General features: G+C 47.3%; 1 protein-coding gene across 22 annotated transcripts in view; it reads left to right on the top strand.

The window, feature by feature from the left end:
* Positions 1-22,316, top strand: part of LOC147665764 (butyrophilin subfamily 1 member A1-like) — a 594,753-nt gene that overhangs the window by 273,923 nt on the left and 298,514 nt on the right. For 16 of the 22 annotated variants that reach the window (XM_086949515.1, XM_086949510.1, XM_086949511.1 and 13 more), the window contains 2 exons: positions 6,305-6,325; positions 15,325-15,345. The exons of the other annotated variants lie outside the window; for them this stretch is intronic. In XM_086949515.1, the coding sequence (XP_086805641.1) occupies positions 6,305-6,325; positions 15,325-15,345 (42 nt within the window). The remainder of the gene's footprint in view (positions 1-6,304; positions 6,326-15,324; positions 15,346-22,316) is intronic. 22 annotated transcript variants of the gene reach the window in all.

Here is a 22,316-nt window from a genome sequence, read left to right as displayed (position 1 = left end):
CCCCTGCCACCTTTCAGAGATTGGTCAACCAGGTGCTGGCTGGGCTGGACGAGTTCAGTGCCGCCTACCTGGATGACATCGCGGTGTTCAGTGGCACCTGGCCAGAACACCTGCGACACCTCCGGGAAGTGTTGATGGCTCTGCGCAGAGCAGGCCTCACAATCAAGGCAAGCAAGTGCCAGATTGGGCAGGGTTCAGTGGTGTACTTGGGACACCAGGTTGGGAGTGGCAAGCTAGCACCCTTGCAACCCAAAATTGAGACCATCCTGGCTTGGGAACCCCCCAAGACCCAGACTGCAGTGAGAGCCTTCCTGGGGCTCACTGGGTATTACAGGAGGTTTGTCAAGGGCTATGGCACGATCGTGACCCCCTTGACAGAGCTGACTTCGAAGAAGCAGCCCAGGAATGTGATTTGGACTGACACCTGTCAGAAGGCTTTTGACACCCTGAAGACTGCCATGTGCACGGCGCCCGTGCTCCTGGCTCCTGATTTCTCCAAGGAATTCATAGTGCAAACAGACGCTTCAGAGCATGGTGTAGGGGCTGTTCTTTCACAGATGACTGAGGAGGGCTTTGACCAACCCGTAGCCTTCATAAGTAGGAGGTTACTTCCACGGGAAAGTAGGTGGAGTGCAATAGAGCGTGAAGCATTTGCTGTGATCTGGGCGCTGAAGAAGCTAAGACCCTACCTGTTTGGGTCTCACTTCCGAGTTCAGACGGACCACAGGCCCCTCAGATGGTTGATGCAAATGAGGGGTGAGAACCCGAAACTGTTGAGGTGGTCCATTTCTCTACAAAGTATGGACTTTACGGTGGAACACCGCCCTGGCACCGATCACGCCAACGCTGACGGTCTGTCCAGATTTTTCCGCCTTAGTGATGTGGAACTCCCTGGGGAAGGGTAGTTCCCCCCACATTTCAGCTGGAGGGGACACATGTTAGACCTGGCACCTTGGCGTGAGTCTCCCTTCCACTTTTTGCTGATGTGCCTCCGATGTTTTGCTGGTTTTCCGATACTCAGGGCACTGCGCCACGGCTGACCCGTGCCGCAGTGCAAGTGCTCCCTACTGTAAATTGTACATGCGATTGGTATCCATGATTGGTTCATTGGATTTACTGTTAGTCCCTAGTAAAGTGCACTAGGAGTGCCGGGGCTTGTAGATGCCAATACTGCTGGTGGGCCTGCAGCGCTGGTTGCGCCACCCACCGAAGCAGCCGTAAAGATGTGTCTGGGAACTGCGACCGCAGAACCCGCGTGCGGTCTCGTACTGTCACGCTAGCTGGGCAAGTGCACCCACTTGCCAGCCCCCGAACCTTCCCTTGACTACATATTAGTCACCCCTATGGTAGGCCTGCGGGCAGGGTGCGTTGAAGGTGTAAGGTAGGACAAGCCCTGATGTGTGTGGCATGTCCTAGTAGTGACTTACAACCAAAACCGTATTTCACTATTGAAGGCTACCTGCTCCATTAGGCCAGACTGAGCTGCTGGAGTTATTACACCCTATAATCCCAGCAGGCTCAAGGAGCATGGTAGCGCGTAGTGTTTAGTATGCCTGAACTCAGGATGATAAAGTATTTCTTGTAGTCAAGTTTATTTTAGTATCCTGTGTTTGCAAATGCTACTTTTAGAAAGTTAGCATTTGCTTGCCTAACCATTTCAGTCCGCCTCTGCTGGTATGTGTATCTGACTGTCTGGGACGTGTGAGTGACAGGGCTGGGAGGATGACAGGTGGTGAATGCGCAGATTACACCTTAGTGGGAGGTAGGAGTGGCTCTTGACTCTGGATCTTGCTGTGCTCTGCCACCACAATGCTGGCTCCACCCTCCTGGGGAGCGTCGGATGATTCAGACGGCACCTGGCCCAGGAAGGGCGAAGCCCCATCAACAAAGTACTCTGGCTGCCCCTGTCCGCACAATGCTGGCTCCACCTCCTGTGGGGCGTCTGATGCGCCTGCCCCTCACACTGAAAGCAGAAGCCGGAGTACACCCGCCAGGGTACTCAAGGACTGAGAGTGGCTATGCAAAGGCCCCCCTGGCCTGCAAGAACAAAAGAAATGCCATATAAAAGAAGGAGCCCTGCTCCTTGAAAATTAGATCCTGTTTGGGCTACAGAAGGAACTCTGCCCGACGAGAAGGACCGGGAAGGACAAGGAAGAGTGCTGTCTCTTGCCTGGGTCTGGTGCCTTGCTGCCGAAGGAGAGGAAAAAGGAAAGACTACGAAAAGACTTTTGCTTTACAAGACTTTGTGCCGAACTCTGCTAAAAGATCTCCAAGGGCTTGAAACTGAACTTGCCCCCTGACCAGCGCCCCAGGACCAGTGGGCGCTACACCCTGAAGAAAGCAACTGCGTGTGCTGCTCCTCGTGGCAGTACCGACGGAGGAATCTCCTCCAAGGCAACGACATCCACCTGACCACCGTGACCGGGGCCCAGAGCAACAGCGAGAGCAAAGTGAGGACCAGCCGCCGCTGGCCCGAACACCGTGACCGCAACTGCACCGGGAGCCCGAGAGCAAAGCGAAGGAGGACCCGTCCGGTCCGAGCTCTCGAGTTGACTGCGCCACGAGCAGCCAATCCACTTGCAAAGACGGACAGTCGCCCTGTGAGAGTCCCCTAGGTCGGTATCTTGCCCGACAGCTCAGCTGTGAGTGCACAGCTGCACCGGCACTTGGCTGGGTACGTCCTGCACTTGAGGACCGTACTGCCACTTGCCGCTACCACGCAACCGCCGCCTCCAGGGTCGGAGCGGACGACGAGGAAAGGACCCTGCCGCCACAGAACACCGCTGCCCCGGATGACCCGTGAACTGCTCGGCTGAGAGCCGCAATGAACAGCGACCCCGGGAAGGCAACGCGACGTGGGACAGATCCCCTGGAAGCCGCCGGCTCCACAAGAACTTTGTTGACCTGGGCGAGAGGCCCTAAAGAACTCTTATTGCTAGAACGAACTGTGGCAACCTGAAACAAGTAACTTGGAACCGCTATTTGAAAGTCTGATAACTGTATTCACAAGCCTGCTTAAAATCTATATAAAGATATATATTTTTACAGAATACAGTTTGGTCTCATTGTGTGGTGGGTTGGTTGTGACGGTATAATATTGCAAGTGTTTAACCCTATGTGCCCCAAAGATTAGCCTACGACTGCTTAAGCCACACTACCTAGAGGGTAAGCAGAGGTTGTCTGGAAGGTAACCCTCAGCCCTGACGAGGAAGAGAGAGTCCCTGCTTGTCGCTAGTGTTGCACTGCGCCAACTAGAGCCTCCCCCTTCCTACAAGGTTCACAATTGTTGTAAGCCCTGACCAGATGATCTCTTAGATTTTTAAAATGCAAACAATTGTTTATCTCTCTGTGTGTTCACTTTCTGTATTAAATGCCAATTTTTCATTATACTCTTTTTTATTCTGTTGGATTCTGTTCCAAATGTGGTCACACAAGTTAGTCTCTTTGATCAGATCCTTGATGTTCTTTTACTTTGAGCAAGGCATCACAATCATAGTACCAGGCGCATTTGAATGAGCGTTTCACAAAAAGGTAAGGATAACCCCTCAAAACCAATTTGGACTTGATGATTTTTAGCCTTTTTGAAATAGTCTTTCCTTTAGATATAGTTGTGTTTGATCCTCAAAAACTGACCAAAAGAGAGATTACCTTTCAGATTACGAAGATGATAACTTGTGTATTTCAAAAGTCTGTTCCTAGCTGTAGGTTTTGTATATAGACTAAGTGATAAAGTTTCTGAGTCATAACTAATATTTAAATTAAGAAAGCTTATTGACTTGTTAAGGTAGTCAATAGTAAATTGAAAGTTATTGTTTTATCTATTCAACCACAGATCGAAATCCATAAGATCATCCACGGAACCGTGCCAAATCAAAAAGGCATCATCAATGTATCTTATATATTTCTTCAAATTATTTATAAAAGGGTTGTTATTGTAGATAGCCTTTTTTTCAAAGGAGGAGACATACAGATTGGCTGGGTTTTCTGGACATTGATGATCTGTTCCACTGCATATGCACATCCACCCCATTAGCGATTACTGAATCAAGAGTAAAAGGTCAATTTATAGGCCATTCCTATGTCATTCAACCAAGTACTTACCATCAACTGGCATTAACACTTGGATTTCATGAATGTTTCATGACATCATCATCATTGATTTGGAAAAAGTAGAAATGCATAAATACATTCTAGTGCAAAAATAAGAGACTGTTCCCTACTTTTGGGAGATAAAATGAAGAAAATTGTGCCAAAGGGCAGCTATTACCTTTTTATTTATTAACCATTCCTTTTTCCCTTAACGTCAATTGTGAAAGACAAAATAATTTGCTTAGCTTGCATTTTTATTAACAATGTTTGTAGAGTCTTTTATGACCATATATATGATATCACGAATATCTGAAATTCACCTATTGGCCTTCGAAGCAAAAGTAATGCAGGATTGCAGCACAAATCTCAATTGGAGGTCTCACTGGGGATAAGTTGCCTTAATCTGGTCACTGTTTATGTTCCAGCCTTGCACAAGTTGCTAGGCTGTGAAAGGAAATAGCTAACTTGCTATTCCATAACAAAGCCATGCTGTGTGAACCATCTTAGAAACTCAAGAAGAGACTCACTCTTTCCTGCTCTAGCAAATTTAGCATATCACCTCAAAAAAGCAAGAGGGAGTTAGGGTGATAAGGACTCAACATCCATGTTAGAATTGTTCCTGCTGTTTCATCTCACCATGACAGTATTTACTACTTTTTATAGTCTGTATTGTTAACAATCAGAGTTTATGGTTTGAGTTATGAGTTTAAAATAAATATTTTTAAATACATGTCCTGTTTCTTAGTGGTTTTGAGCGTGTTACTCATCAATGAAAGGGGGGTTGGAGTTCGACTGTATCCCTGAAAATATCAGGCATTGCAATGATTTGTCATTCCCCCGTCTCTTGAATGGCATAATCAGAAACCCCAATCAGACTTCTTCCTTTCAGAATTAGATAATGCTGCTGTATTACTTAGCTACCCTGATACCGAGTAGCTGAAGATTTACATTTTTATACTGACTTTAATTTTAGCATTTCTTTTCAATTCAAGTAATGATAATACATTCTTAGTGTAGGAGTAGTACAAGGGTAGGCAGCTGAACAGCATCCATTTCCTTTTCTTCATTGACAAGCTTCTGAATTCCAAGGGGTGGTGCAGACTGAACGAGTTAGGGCCATGCACCTGTGACAACTTTTCAGTCCAGGATACAATGCACCTAATAATGTTCTGCGACTTGTATAGTGACATCAGAAAGAGGTTTCTTTTCCCATTACTAAAAAGAAAGGGTTTTATCCAAGTAAAGCCAGCCTTATTATATTTACAGCTACTAAATGACCGCAAGGAGATCTTCTATATAGCCAGTTTCCTTATGGCAGCTGTTAGGTCAAGAAATAGCCGCAAGGATAGCCCATAATTAATGAGGTTTTAGATCATTTGCTTTTATCTTTATTTTTTTTTTTTTTAATGATTGATATTTTTAATGAGGTCCATATCAAATTTCTTGGATGCACTGCCACTTTTGCCCTGGAATGCACTTTACCTGATTAGTACTGTATTGTGTCTTTTGCACATAGACTGTTACTGCCGGATTGCATTATATTGTTGACACTGTATTTTGTACTTTTGCACATATATGTTTGTATTTTTGTGTCTGTACTTTTATGGTTTCAACTTAACCGAATAAAGTGGTTTGTTGATGATGACAAGCTTCTGAAATATTCCAGAATTCCACAACGGACACATCTGAGCAATGCAGGCTTGGCCCACAGGTTATACCTTATTGCTGCCAATGTGAGTGGACATAAGCATTACCTATGGTTATGGCATAAATAAGAAACAAATAAAAGAGTGAGGCAGAGACAGACCTATGATGAAGGGATGGTCCAATGCTTATGATTTAAAGTAGTAATATGTGACATTATTTAAAAATATCTTTTCTGCATCACATTATGAAGGCCTCATGTAAGCTAAATGTGGGCGAAGGCACAAAGGTTTTACACAGCCTCTAAGATGGTGCACATGGTTGTAGGTCTTGCAATGTTCCAAATGCAGATACATCTGTTCTGTTCAATCCTGACTGTTGAATGCTCATTGTGGTGGGCATTTTCAATCTCATCATTTTTAACAATTTTTGTGAATAGCTGGAATTGTGAGAATTTCACCCGACCACAGTTGCCATAAGCATGGAACAACTCTTGAAAGTTTGCCTTTTACATTTTTAGCAATGAAGTATTTAATCTGCACAAGTAATACATTTGTCATTCTTTTTTCAGACACTCTTCAGAAAGAAAAAGGTATGTGAAATTGCATTGAAACAAGGGTGAGGGCAAGGACACATCTACCGTAAGAGTATGTATGTTAAAAAACTTGTCTGTATATTGTTACTGCTTGTTGTGCATTACTTGCTTTTGATAAAGATGAGAACTCTATTTTGTGATGTACAGGGGCTATTAGCTGAACTGTGTTTCCTTTACACAAAACCATAAGTCACCTACAAAGTGTGAAAAGCAAGTCCAACTCTGCACCGCAACACCAAACACTAAGACACACACCAAGGGTTTTTACTCAATTTAGTCTCTTCGACTCCATCTTAAAAATATTCATAAATGACCATTTTCAAGTTCAAAAATCATTTGTTTGCTATTTGAGCAGACATATCTAGGAAAATATTTTCCAAATTATAGTACATCTAAAGAAAGAATTTCCAAATGAAATTTGAGGTTTTCATCATTAACATTTTGTTTGTTACATATATTTGAAGCATTTTTATAATCTACATTGAATTTATTACTATTTTACAAACACCCTAACTACTATAGTGACAGACAACTTTGTCATTTACTTCAACAAGCCATGCCAATAATTGAAGGGCTATACAAAAGTATAATAATCATAAATGTGATAGGTCAAACATATAAACTATTTATGACTATATGAACAGACATATCTTATGAATATCACATTTTCATAATGTTTCAAAAATAAATTAGAATATTTAGAAAATCCCCTTAGATAGATAATGCTACTCGTTCTGAGTTTTCTTTGTCTGTCTAGTTTCACCAGTGGGCATTGTAGAAATAAATTGCACTTCCTCAAAGCAAGATTACATTAGTCTTCTCTATAGCTTCTCAGATAGGTGATTTAATTAAAGCAACAGGTAAGTTAATAAACTGAGCAATAATAGATGGATCTTTTTCTTTTTTTTAACCACATGTTGAGAAGAGCAGCCTAAATTTAACTCCGCACTCGGCTGCAATTTTAAGAAATTATTGGATATCCAGGACCAGGTGTATTTCTCCAGTATTCTAGGTGTCCGGAGTTTTTTTAAAAAAAATATCTTTTTTTATTGGCAGTTATACATAAACCAGCACAGTTACTGAAGAAGAGCACGTTCACTACAGCACGTTTGGATTACAGCTAGGATAATATTTCAGGTGCATCCTGCAAGGCAATGTTAAGTTTTAAGCTCAGCATCGCATACACAAACAATATTACTGGAGGCAAGAATTCCTGGCGGATACAAGCATCTTCGTAACAGTCAATTGTTATTAACTCCTATTCAGTGGGGAGCTGGTGAACATCTCATTTTGTATCTTGTCGCCCATATACATATGGCTGTTGTCTACCTTACCATCTCTGCAGTATACGCTCAATCAGTGCCAGGCTGATAAAAGACGGCATTCAAAAAAAGATAAACCATACAAAACAAAACAAACTTTCAACTACAACTAAATCTAAACCACCTCTGTCTGTGCATTTAAAATACTATTGTCATTTAAAGAATCTCCATCAGTGTCTAACAGAAGAGGGGCGGGGGAAGCAGGTCCCAACATACATAGGGGAAAGTGAAGAGTCATGGTATCTAAGTAAATACTTCTAGCTATCCGTCCGAGTCGGTCGAGGATGAAATCTGGGTCTGATCCGGTGTGTGTCTTTGTTCCCACATTTTTACCGTATCTGCCCAGGGTTCTGCCTGCGGTTTATGCCGTTTTGTAATCCTATCTTCTTGAACGAAGCTTGTTCCTCTGCTCTAGCCCAGCGAGTAACCTCCTCCTCCCAAACCACCACCAGCGGGGCATGTTTTGTCCACCCAAGAGTTATCCGTAGTCAGGCCAGGATGAAAGCGAAGTCTATAAACCTATGCCCTATTCTCTGTGGCTTGGGTCTCGGAAATAATCCCAGCAGACAAATCTCCAGGGAACACGCTAGTGATCTAGAGAAGACACCATTAAACATACCCACAATTATGCACCAGAAGTCTACTAGCTGCCCACTGGACCAAATCATATGGTCGAAGTCTGCATCCAGTTGTGAGCACCAAGCACAACCTGGTCCTCCGTGCCATATACCACATTTAACCTATGTGGGGTAAGGTAAGGTCTGTGTATAATGTTAAATTGCACTAGTTTAAAAGCTGTATTCCGGGATATTTTTTTGGACCGCCCAAAACCCTCCCCCATTCTTTCTCAGTCAATTGTCTATTTAGCATGCTCTCCCATCGCTCTAGCAGTCTAGGCAATAATGGTGAAGCTAGTTCCCTTATTGCCAGTTTAACCAAATGCCTTGCCAAACCCAGAGTCAATAGTGCCTGTAGGGTGGGGTGGGTACCCAGTTCATTCTCTGATATACCCATAATTCTGTCATCGCCCCTCAAATGATATGGTAGTTTAAAAATTGTACTGGTGGGAGTTTGTGATACTCAAGAAACTCATCTAACGGTAGCAATTCGCCATCTCCGTAGTAATCACCAACTGTCCGTATGCCCGCCTCTTCCCATCCCACCAATTGTCGGTCAGTAAGAGGAGGACCTCTTTCCACCTGAGGGATACCTGTAAGTGGAATACCGGGTGCGTAGAGCAGGGTTCCCTTGGAACGTGCTATGCATCTATCCTAGCAAGTCACCGCCACAAAGAGCAACACGCCCATTCGATCAATTCTCTGACGACAATTAAGCAACCTAGGGAGCAGAGACATGTGTATAGTCTTAGGGGCAAACAATGATGTAGACAGGTCTCTCCCATCCAACCATATACCAAGCTACTGAAGCTGAGCCGCCAGATAGTAGGCCTCAAAGTCAGGGGCCCCCAGTCCGCCCGCCAACAGGAGCCTCATGGTCTGCAGCGACACTCTCTTCCTACCACCATCCCACACCAAATCCCGCATTATCCCATCGAGAGTCTGGAACCAGTGTTTGGGCACCACAACTGGCAGGTTTACAAAGTAATATAAAAGTCGTGGCTGTTTTACCATTTTGGATAATGCCATGCGAGCCATCACTGGAAGTTTGAGCGTACGCCAGCAAGGCCACATTTGCCCGAAGTCTTCTCAAGGCACCCCCTAAATTACTATCAAATAAATCAGTTTGTGTGTGATAAATTTGTATCCCCAAGTGTTTGAAGGAGACCAAAGCTTATTGTAGGCTAGGCGGTAATACTGGTGGCCTCGGGAGAGCGGGGTGCAGCAGTAACAGAGAAGTTTTCTGCCGATTCAAGCGTAGACCAGGGAGTCCCGCAAATTCTTCCAATATGCGTATCGCTGTGTGGATCCCACTGAGGTCAACCCGCAAATATATTAACACATCAGCATATCGCGATATAATGTGTTCGGCCCTTCGAGGGGGATCCCCAATATACTCCCTTCTTGTCTAAAGTGTTCCGCCAGTGGTTCCATCGCTAGTGGGAAAATCTGGGGCAACAGGGGACATCCCAGTCTGGTGCCTCTATGAATAAGATACGGAGTCGATATTACGTGGCCAGTACGCATACGTGCTCAAGGTTTTGTGTATAGAAGACAAATCCACTTCTGCCATCCTTCTCCCATCTGCATTTTCTCCATTACTGCTAGTTAAAAATCCCAGCGCAAAGAATCAAAAGCTTTTTCCAAATCTATCACAATTACTAATGCATCTGGGAAGTTCCCTATATCCGAATGGAACATGACGTGGTACAGTCGCCGAAGGTTGTTGGACGTGGATCGTGTAGGAATAATACCGTTTTGGTCCTCATGAACCAAGCACCTCATATGAGGCAAGAGCCTAGTCCCCAGCGCCTTGCTCAGTATCTTAAAATCCAAATTTAACATGGATAGTAGTTGAAACTCAGTCAATTGGGCATGTGTGTTTTTGGTTTTAGGCATTATTAATTGAGGGCAGCAGTAGCTGTTATTTAAGTGCAATGGCATACACCTGTGCTAGTTTTGGGGTTAGAATATCTACAAAAGTAGCGTAAAATTCAGCAGGGAGGCCATCGGGTCCCGGTGTTTTCCCTCTAGCCATATCTCTGATAGCCTTTCTAATTTCTCCCGCTGTAACTGGTAGTGCCAACGAGTTTTCAGTGTTGCGGTCTAAGCTTGGCAGTCTCAAGCCTTCGAGATATAAAAGGGGTTCACCCTCCCGGCTCACCTCCAGCAACCCATAAAGCGACTCATAATAGGTATGAAACGCAGCTTTAATAGCCCTTGGAGAGGAAATTATCTGGCCCTGGGCCTCCGTTATAATGGGGATAGGTGTACCCTTACTTTCCGGCCTAATCAACCAGGCCAGCAAACGTCCAGCTTTACCTCCCTCCATGTGTTTTTTCAATTGGTAGGTTTTGTGGTCTAATGCCCTCAATCTATCCCATGTGGAATTATAGAGGCTTTTCACTTCTGCCAATTTACCCTGCAAACAAGAATCACCTGCAATTTCCCTATCCAGTGTCAGGATTTGTCCTTCTAATTCATCTAGTTCCTGGGTCACCATCCATCAGATCCCCACCTTCTGTCCCATACAGTGTCCCCGGATCACCACTTTAAACACTTCCCATTCCACTAATGGGGAGCTTGCTGTCTCTTGATTTTCGGCAAAGTAGTGTCCCAAAGCTGCAGAAAGGAGTTGGCGGAAACCATCATCCTCCAACAACGCTGGGTCCAACCACCACAAGGGAATGGGAATCCTCTCAGGGGTGGGTGTAAATCGCAAGAGTAGGGGACTAGGACCAGAAAGGGATCTACCCAGATATTCCTCCCATCACCACATTGGACAATATCCAATCTTGTGTGTAAATCATATAAATGTGAATAATAGGAGTATTATCTGCGTTGTGTATTTTGTAACCTCCAAATGTCCAGCAAGCCCCATCCCACAGTCCAGCTGTAGTGAAGGAGTCGATCGATCCTACTCCACATCATACACACAATTGATGTCTTCTCCCACTACTAAGTTTCCAGGTGATATTCCTGCCAATTTACCCAATAAATGCTTTGAGAAAGGGAAGCTGCTCCCAGTTAGCTGCATACACACTGCATACCGCTATCTCTTTCCCATTTAAAGTGCTGGTGATAACTACGAACCTCCGCTCTGTGTCTATTATTTTCTGAGTGGGGGAGAAGGGAACCCTCGGGTGGATCCATATTAACACGCCCTTGCAAAGGCCGAGTACGTGGTTTTAAAGAGTTGTCCTCTCCACCTACGTCTGAGTCTAGTGACCTTGATCTCCGGAAGGTGCGTCTCCTGTAGGAGGACCACATGTGCACCCCTGTGTTTGATATAATTCTGGATACTCTAGCGTTTCAAGGATGAACCCATACCTCTAATATTCCAAGTTAGAAATCTATACTCCTCCACTCAATCAGCATTGCCAGCCATTAGCATGTACAGCACCTTCCTTCCACCCCCCATCCGCCCACAAAATCATGCCAGATCATCCGGTGTATAGCAACAATCCCAACCATAAAACTCCCCAACCCACAAGCGGTCTGACAACTGTCAGCTTCCCAAATTTACAGTAATACTGCATAACAGTTACCTACAACAGGCAGTTAAGGCACTAGGATACTAGCACCAGTGCCTACGGGGAAGCGTGGTCTTCCCTCTCAGCTTATTTAATAGTGAAAGAGGCAAGAAGGCGTCACAGCCTGGCGGGCCGTTCTAACCCCACCCAGGTACGCCCACCCAGATGCCCACCCAACCATTCCCCAACAGAGCAGAAACATAAAATAGAAAGAGAGAAACTTATCACAGGTCACATGAGCTCATCAGCCGTTTGAGGAGTCACTACAGGCATAGAACCACTATCAACGTGTGAGTCATCAGTCTCAGAGTTCTCAGTTCTATATTTCGCTTCCGAGTCCCTGTCCAGGGAGGCGTCTCTGCTTCGTATCATGACAGACATGGCCTTCAGTGCTTCTGCTCTTTCTATTGCTGTCTTAGAAGGACTTGGTTTCATTGTGGTCTATCGTCTGTTGTCTCCTCAGTCATTTCTCGTGAGTTACCGATTCAGGTCTGTGTTTCGAGCGCGGTCTGGGATTACTCTCTGTTCTGTAGGCCTCAACCCATTCCCAGGCCGTCTTGGGATCCTCATAGAAATGAGTTTTCCCATCTAGCATTATTTTGAGTTTAGCCGGGAACATCAGTGCATACTGAATACCCTCAACCCTCAGTGCTCTTTTTACTTCCAAAAAGGAGGTATGGAGTCTCTGGACTTCCATGGTGTAGTCCGAGAATAGGAACACCTTGTTATTATCCACTTTGTAGGGCCGAGCTGTTCGTGCTTTCTTTAACAGTAGGTTCCTGTCTCAGAAATGGAGACATTTGGCCACCACAGCTCGCGTGGCCACCCAGGAGCCGGTGATCTGGCTGGCACTCTGTGCACACGCTCCAAAGTATAGAGTCCTTCAGGCGCCTCTACCTCCCGGAGCCATGTCTCCAGATATTGGGCCATGTCCGATCCTTTCACTCCTTCCGGAAGTCCAAGGACCCTTACATTGTTCCTCCTAATGCGTCCTTCTGCATCCTCTGTCCGCCTTTCTAGGACATTGACTCTGGTTGTCAAGTCTCCGACCTGTGCAGCGAGGGTCTGATGCGCAGGAGTAAGTGTACTCCAACCTACCTAGTACCCCTATTTGATGTCGACACAGCGCCCTGATGGATACAAACCAATGACCTTTAGTCCATGGGGGCCTTTGGGTAAGGGTGAGCAATTTAACAGTCCCACCTCAAGACAGCAGCCAGTTTGTGTGTGTCTGTCCCACTCAGACTGGAACGTCAAGTAAGACTATGAGCAGCGGAGGGCGACGGGTGACAATTTGGGCCCAAATCCTGCAGAAAAGTACTTCATGCAATTTCCAAACTTACTCACCCCAGGATAGTCCCTCCTCCACCTCACTGGCCAACCCAAAGGTACTCAAGCTCACCCGTTTTTGCAGTTCGTGGTGGCGGTGCAGGGAACGGAACCCCCTTCTCATGGAACGGCACCAATCACGGTGAGGGGAGAAAGTCGAGCAGCAACACCTCTCTCAATCGTGCAGATTGTCAACCCTCTCAATTGCTGGGGGAAGGTCTGATATTAGCCATCTTCAGGCAGGTCCAGGTGGCCCTGCTCCTCGATCCTGACTCCCCCCACTCCACAAGGCCTCAGGAACCATGAGGATCTCGGCAAGCTCTGCACAAGCCAGCATACGCTTCCCACCGACTGTGGGCCGCCGGTCTATTATCCGCTACATTTTCTTCAAGCTATGGCGCACCCAACCAATTCTCTGACTGCGCAGCTAAGCTCTCATCTCATGCGCCACCCCAAGGCTGACGATCCTCCCGGTGCCTGTACTTCACTCACCGCTCTTCACTGAGACCGCAGCGCTGCTCCCCGTTGTGGGCTTTCAGCTCCCGTGTGATGTCTGAGCGCACTTCAAGGCTCGCCGATCTCGCAGTCCCAAACTCAGCCTCGGCATCACACCAACTTCAGATGTAGTCCGTTTTACTTTAATGTGCCTCCAGGCCATTGGATATGCCTGCCGGTCACCGCTGCCAGCCGGTACGGGTGACTCCATCCGATGTTCTGTAGTCCGTTTCTCCTCAGGCCGCCATTTTACTGCAGCGATCTCCACTTGGTTACGATTGTTTGGAAATTCTCAGCAGGTACTCGGGGTCAGCATACGCCAGCAGCCTCTAATAGTTCTCGTGATGTGGGCCCCCAGCATTGCGCCGCCGGTACCTGGTGGAGTCATCTATATTCAGGATAATTAACCTGGCTGGTGCGGAGCTTTCAACTCACGCGTCCGCCATCGTTGGCTTCAAAGCCACGCCCCCCCCCCCTTTAGGTGTCCAGGGTTAAAGCCAAGGGCAGTGCCCTGTAGGGGGCCGAAGTATGGGGCACTTGGAGTCTGACTAAACTTGAGGTAGAGGAGAATACATTCTTGAGAGCACTGACTAACCTCCCGTATAATACTCCGCTAATACAATTAAGACGAGATCGGGCCTCAATTCAAAGACATATGAGACCTAACTGAGGTAGTTACATTATTGGAGAAGGTTGAAACACTATGCAGATCTTGCCGACCATCGTGGACCCTTGGAGGAGCTAGTATTACTGCACAGTCATGGTGAAATTAAGTGGTTATCTTTTGTCCAAATTTTGCTAGTACACATCGCCTTTAGGGAACCCATGGGCCTACTCGGCATCCCCGACCTATCTATTCAAGACTACACCTAAGGATGCATTCTGGGACCATGTAAATTCCAGCAAATTCCAGAATGTGTTCAAAGGGTTGCTTAGTTCTCTTTTTTTTAATTTTAACCTTGATTTTCAATTTAAACCCTTCTTGGATTTTATTAACCCATTTGCTGCAAAGTCCCTTTACCTTAAATCCCTCCTGGAAACTTTACCATTAATGTCTTTATTATCAAAGTGGAACCATTTAAATTTAATAAGTACTGTGTGTCCAGTTTGCCAACAGCCAGATGAGTCACTAGTGAACGTTATTTTATTCTGTTCTGGTTATACCTGGCCAAGAAAAACATGGATCATCGCTTTTTGGAAGCAATTTGGATGCCGTCTACTAGAGGTTGCCACACGGTTCCTCTGTACAGTATCCTCTCAGTTGCTTTGCGGTATCCTAGTACCTTCCTTAGAGCAGGTCCATCAGATACAGGGTGCTGGAGTGATTGGCTTTCGGATTATGCTTTCTCTTTATCTCAGTCTCCCAGTACCTATGTATTTGTTATATGACCCTTAGCATCGGTGTCCTTTATTTGTTGTATTTTAACTACATATCTTTTTAAATGCCAATTGTAACTAATTATACAATATTTTATTTATTACATTTTAAAGGTACACTTCCATTGATCATTTAAATTTTTTAATGGCATGACACAGCACCGTGTTGTAAATCGAGTTTGTGTATCTTTAGTTTTGCATATGTACTGTATATGTTTATGTACTTTTATGGTTGAAAACTCTGAATAAAGTATTTGATGATGAAATATTTTACACATCTGAAAACAAAATTAAATTAGTTTTCTCTAAATTTTCTCTTATAGGTGATTTAATTAAAGAAAGAGGTAAGTTTATAAATTGAGCAATCATAAATAGATCTTATATAAAAGTAAATCTGAAAGAAACATGTTAGTTATAGATTCCTTACCTTAGAATTACCCCCAGGCGCCAGACTGGATCTGGAAAGTTTTTTCGTCAGCAGTACCCCTGCACGTCGGAAGGTGGCGTCTGTCAGCTCCGCGATCGTCATTTGCATCGTGGTTGCCGGGATGACGTTGCGGTAGCTACTTAGACGCCGCACTCGTGCGCTGACATCAGTTCTTTCTTTTTTTGCGCTAGCCAGCGCAGATCAGGGAAGAGCGGTACCTCTAGTACAATTTTTACTAATCTTTTTGCGACTTTTGTCAACTTCTTTATTGAGTCGTATGACACCTGGTGTAAGAGGGATGCCCGAAGACTTTGCGGGAGCGGTCCCATAAGTTACTCGAGACTGGGCAGTTGGCTCCATGCCGCTCCAGGTCCTGGTCCCGTGGGAGGTCGAGGGACCGGTCGCGGAGTCATCATCATCATCACTCCTCGTCGTTGTCTTTGCACTCGGGGTCAGGGAAGTCGAAGCACAGGAAGAAGTCAAAGAAGCACAGTCGCTCTTCGACTTCCCCTCGCCTGTTGGATGGCGCAGCACAGGGTGCGGGTGGTGCCAATCTCACAGCTCCGCGTGCAGAACCTCCAGGGTCAACTCCGGGCTTCCCTCCCTTTCCGGGATCGAGCTCGACATGAGATACAAATAGATCCCACCCTCTGCTATGGTAGAAACACTGACTTTGTCTGGCCAGAACAGCCCAAGAGGTAAAGGCTGCTGCTCCAGTATCCCTTTCTGGCTTTGAAAACTCTTTTTATTTACCTATAGTCAGCATGCAATGATCCTGGAGAGGTCCATCAGGAGCTCCGCAGTGGCTCATAGCTGTTGGGGAATGTGTCAGGAAACCTGGGACAATCCCATTCAGACTTTCCTATTTCCATCACGTTGTCCTTTCAGACGCTACAATTTCAACTTTTTGGGCTAATTTTGGTCTTTTTCATTTTTTTTCTAGAAAGCGTGAAGTTTTAGAGCTGCGAAAAAATACTAGAAATGTCGGCACCATATGCACCTGCTGTCTAGGATTGTATCAAAATGTTATCAATATCTTCTCACTATGATGATCGACATTAGTGCATTTGCAACAATGAGCATTTGTCTCATTTTGATATAATCAGCAATCAAATACTATAAAAATCAGATATCAGACTTTAGCTAAATAGAAGCTTCCCTCCAGGGATATTGAGGCAGACGTCATGGAGGCTGGTGGCAGAAACCTCAGTCGGAGCAACTGCAGAGAGAAGTGACCTTCAGCCGGTTGCTGTTTATGTTCCAGCTCCTGCTGCAACTCTGAGGGGGGCCAGCCCAGACAGTGTATCATTTTAGCACACATGGCAGGGCTCAGAATACCTGGATCTTTGAGTTGTTTTTCATGACTCACTCAAAAAAAACAATTACTACAGTATAAGGGAAACCTTTGTTGTAATATTGGGTACTTCCTTCATGTGAGATGGGGATCCCCCATTCACTGTAGCTCTTCGGAGTTTCACTTATAATAGGCATAAAAAAGTATTCCCGCTTCTGTGATTTCTAAGTTTTGAATCCCATGTTTATTTAATCTGTTCAATATAAATGACACAACCTTTTGCAATGGGTATAAATTACAGGGCACAAGTTACAAAACATCTTCTTAACAGTGACGTCCTTTAGAGGGCTTACAGTGGCATACATTTCCTGTACTAGAACGTGAGCAGTATTTGAGATGTCTAGAAATATCAGGAATGCCTGCACCATAAGTCCCTGCTGTGCAGGATTGTTTATAAATGTTAACAGTGTCACTATGGTAAAGGAGTTGGCTCATTTGCTGCTTGATTGTCTTGTCCAATTCTTACTTTAATGTCTGAAAAACCTGTCATTGTTTTCTAAATAAAAAGTAGGATAAGATAAAATCGGACGTCAGATAATATAGAAACTCAGATATTGGATCAGGCATAAATAACGCCTTCCAGCCATGGGTATCGAGGCAAATGTTATGTGGCAGTGAGGAGATGTGGCCTTCAGCTGGTGACGGTTTATGTTCTAGCCTCGCACACACTGCTAAGCTGTGATAGAAAATACCTAGGGGCATATTCTCAAGGACGTATCGCCGAGTTATCGCAACTTTAGTGCAGCAGATGTTGTGATAAGTTTTACGCACCATTCACAAGCTGGTGCTCACAGCCGATATCACCCCTTTTCCTGCGGTAGCATCCACAAAAAACATCGCCACAGATGACACCAGCAACTAAAGCTAATGAGATGCAGAGTAGGAGTTCCTGGGGTCACAGCTCACTCAGAGCAGCACGCCGTGAGGGCAACGGCTTACACCTTGCTTCTACCTTCCTCTTCATCTCCGTGAGGGACACGGAACCTTGCCTGGCCGCGCTGAACATCGCGCCGCCGCTGGGTAAACTATACTATCCAGCTGCCCCAGGCTGCAGGCACGGCTGTGACGACATAGACGCGCCTGGAGGCGCCTTAACTGGAGGGAGCGCCGAAAGCTCTCGGGGGTCACAGCTCACTCAGAGCAGTACGCCGTGAGGGCAGCGGCTTACACCTTGCATCTACCTTCCTCTACATCTCCGTGAGGGACACGGAACTTTGCCTGGCCGCACTGAACATCGCGCCGCCGCCGGGTAAACTACACTACCCAGCTGCCCCAGGCTGCAGGCGCGGCTGTGATGCCATCGACGCGCCCGGAGGCGCCTTAACTGGAGGGAGCGCCGAAAGCTCTCGGGGGTCACAGCTCACTCAGAGCAGTACGCCGTGAGGGCAACGGCTTACACCTTGCATCTACCTTCCTCTACATCTCCGTGAGGGACACGGAACCTTGCCTGGCTGCGCTGAACATCGCGCCGCCGCCGGGTAAACTACACTACCCAGCTGACCCAGGCTGCAGGCGCTACTGTGACGACATTGACGCGCCAGGAGGCGCCTTAACTAGAGGGAGCGCCGAAAGCTCTCGGGGTCACAGCTCACTCAGAGCAGTACGCCGTGAGGGCAACGACTTACACCTTGCATCTACCTTCCGCTACATCTCCGTGAGGGACACAGAACCTTGCCTGGCCGCGCTGATCATCGCGCCACCGCCGGGTAAACTACACTACCCAGCTGCCCCAGGCTGCAGGCGCGGCTGTGACGGCATCGTCGCGCCCGGAGGCGCCTTAACTGGAGGGAGCGCCGAAAGCTCTCGGGGGTCACAGCTCACTCAGAGCAGTACAACGTGAGGGCAACAGCTTTCACCTTGCATCTACCTTCCTCTACATCTCCGTGAGGGACACAGATCCTTGCCTGGCCACTCTGAACATCACGCCGCCTCTGGGTAAACTACACTACCCAGCTGCCCCAGGCTGCAGGCACGGCTGTGACGACATCGACGCGCCTGGAGGCGCATTAACTGGAGGGAGCGCCGAAAGCTCTCGGGGGTCAGAGCTCACTCAGAGCAGTACGCCGTGAGGGCAACGGCTTACACCTTGCATCTACCTTCCTCTACATCTCCGTGAGGGACACGGAACCTTGCCTGGCCGCGCTGAACATCGCGCCGCTGCCGGGTAAACCACACTACCCAGCTGCCCCAGGCTGCAGGCGCGGCTGTGACGCCATCGACGCGCCCGGAGGCGCCTTAACTGGAGGGAGCGCCGAAAGCTCTCGGGGGTCACAGCTCACTCAGAGCAGTGTACCGTGAGGGCAACGGCTTACACCTTGCATCTACCTTCCTCTACATCTCCGTGAGGGACACGGAACCTTGCCTGGCCGCGCTGAACATCGCGCCGCCGCCGGGTAAACTACACTACCCAGCTGCCCCAGGCTGCAGGCGCTACTGTGACGACATCGATGCGCCTGGAGGCGCCTTAACTAGAGGGAGCGCCGAAAGCTCTTGGGGGTCACAGCTCACTCAGAGCAGTACGCCGTGAGGGCAATAACTTACACCTTGCATCTACCTTCCTCAACATCTCCGTGAGGGGCACGGAACCTTGCCTGGCCGCGCAGAACATCGCGCCGCCGCCGGGTAAACTACACTACCCAGCTGCCCCAGGCTGCAGGCACGGCTGTGATGACATTGACGCGCCCGGAGGCGCCTTAACTGGAGGGAGCGCCGAAAGCTCTCGGGGGTCACAGCTCACTCAGATGAGTACGCCGTGAGGGCAACGGCTTACACCTTGCATCTGCCTTCCTCTACATCTCCGTGAGGGACACGGAACCTTGCCTGGCCGCGCTGAACATCGCGCCGCCGCCGGGTAAACTACACTACCCAGCTGCCCCAGGCTGCAGGCGCGGCTGTGATGACATCGACGCGCCCGGAGGCGCCTTAACTGGAGGGAGCACCGAAAGCTCTCGGGGGTCACAGCTCACTCAGAGCAGTGCACCGTGAAGGCAACGGCTTACACCTTGCATCTACCTTCCTCTACATCTCCATGAGGGACACAGAACCTTTCCTGGCCGCGCTGAACATCGCGCCGCCGCCGGGTAAACTACACTACCCAGCTGCCCCAGGCTGCAGGCGCGGCTGTGACGGCATCGTCGCGCCCGGAGGCGCCTTAACTGGAGGGAGCGCCGAAAGCTCTCGGGGGTCACAGCTCACTCAGAGCAGTACGCCGTGAGGGCAACAGCTTACACCTTGCATCTACCTTCCACTACATCTCCGTGAGGGACACGGAACCTTGCCTGGCCGTGCTGAACATCGCGCCGCCGCCGGGTAAACTACACTACCCAGCTGCCCAGGCTGCAGACGCAGCTGTGACGACATCGACGCGCCCGGAGGCGCCTTAACTGGAGGGAACGCCTCTCGCCCCGCGAGTCGCGCGCGGGAGCATCCCGGGCTATGGAGTTCTGGACTTTTTGGTTCCGTCCAGAGGTGTCAGGGATAACACCCGAAGACCCCGGAGTTCTACCTGTCTCGGTGCACAAATATACAGAAACACGGGTTTCTCGATGGTGGCGTCAAAGACCAAAGGTTTATTACTGCAGGGACACAGAAGTCACAGAAACTACACACGGGCAGTATCTAGGAGCCTGTTCGATTTGTACAAAGTGGGTTGCTCCTTAAATACTAAAATTTCAGCTTGGGGCAAATTCTTTACATACTAGTACATTTCTAAACCTTCATGTCCTGAACAATAAATATTTGGCGTTACACAGGAATCGTCAACAATATCTGATGTCAAAACATTACGAACGAGGGGTTCCCACTGTTCCATCATAATCCCATGTCAACTTTTCATTCAAGAGCCGGACCGCCTCATCGTAAATTTCGTTACCTCCCCCTAATAAAGGCCCAGAAGGAAAGGAGCAGAGCCAGGTGCAGAAGATAGAAAAGCAGGATAAGAGATGTTTGTGGGTCATAAATGGGCAAGGCTTCCAGCTTCGGCCGCCTAATCATGATCAGGCCAACGCACACGAGAACCAGTATAGCAGGGCTGGCCTCAGGCTGGGGAGGCAGCTTCTGCCGAGTCATGCAGCCATGGCGTTTTCTGTCCTAAGGTGCACGTGTCACTAGCAAGGTGAATCGCCGGCTAAAGCTTACGTGTCCTTACGTAAAAGAGGTCACTGCGTGTCCATTGACTATGTGAGGGCAAGAAATACAAAATGGCTGCCGTGATCTAAGATGGATGCCATGGGTAGATCAGAAATGTGTTCATAACAGGAGTGCTCTTGCTCGTAGTGTAGCGAAAACACCAGGATATGCTAAATGGATCATTTGCGGTTCACTGATACCAGAATTATGAGTTTACGACAATGTTGAAAACACGGGTTCAAATCGTCACGGAACCTCACACCCTCCTTTTGCCCTTACATAGGAAATTACTCAGTCTATGTCAGAGCCTATTTCGATGCTCATCAGGTCAGTGACATGTTGTTGCATCATCATCCTTTCTCGTACCTTGTCTCCAAACGCAGGTGGCTTTCTGAAACAGGTTGCAGCACAGAGGCTACATAGAGCGGGACCACATTGGATAATAAGGCAGCACGAGAATAGGAATACTAGGATAATACCAACGACCATCAGAACCTTCCATCCCCACGCTGATAACAGGTTCAAAAGCCACTCCATTAAGGACCAGTTTCCCTTGTCTACGTGAATAGAGTCGGAAATCTTGTGTAGCTTAGAGATCGCTTTGTATACTGTCGGAGCATTATTGGGTATAAAAACACAGCAGCTCGATTGGATCATTCTGCATACCCCACCTAGATCTGCAAGTATTACGTCTAGAACCATACGATTCTGCAACGTCATGAGACGATCCGCCTGAAGCTCAGCTGTTAAATTACTAAGGGCACCAGAAGTTTCTGTAATAGTAGATTCAACTACCCGTGTTAGCTGACGTAGATTTCTACTATTGGCCATAGGCCCCCAGAATGGAAGGAAACCTTTGAAGAAGTCTCCAACTTCCTGACCAGCGGTATCTTCCTTGCTGAAAACACCTCTTGCTACTCTGGTCTTGTGATAATCTGAAGAAGCAGTGTATGTTGGAGGTAACAGTCGAGCAATATAACATGAACCTGAAAAGTCAGCAGGCAGCCATGTATATGCTCTGTCTTGACAGATGAAGTAGGTACCCCTAGCAGTAAGAAAGGCAGGGGAAGAGTTAGACGGAAACACGTAAGTCTCAACGAACTCACTCTTCCCTAGCTGAGCTCTCGGATTTCTCCCATTTCCTTGCAAACAGACTTGACCTCGGTGAGGTACGACCCCGCCTGGAGCGGAGCTCTTACGCTTGCTTTCACCCAAACTAATGCGATACTCTGTGGAATTCCAACTCAAATATACCCGTAATTCATCTCTCGGGTAAGATGGGGTGTTATTGACGTCTTTAATCATGTCAATGATTCCCTTGACTAAAGCTTTATTGGCAGAGTTATATTTAGTGGAACGTGGTGGACGCGGAGGATAGGTCTCAAGGGCATAGACAAAAATAGTCT

Source organism: Lissotriton vulgaris, unplaced genomic scaffold (genome assembly GCF_964263255.1).
Source record: "Lissotriton vulgaris unplaced genomic scaffold, aLisVul1.2 SCAFFOLD_219, whole genome shotgun sequence".
Classification (NCBI taxonomy): domain Eukaryota; kingdom Metazoa; phylum Chordata; class Amphibia; order Caudata; family Salamandridae; genus Lissotriton; species Lissotriton vulgaris.
This window is presented reverse-complemented; position numbering and strand designations above follow the sequence as displayed.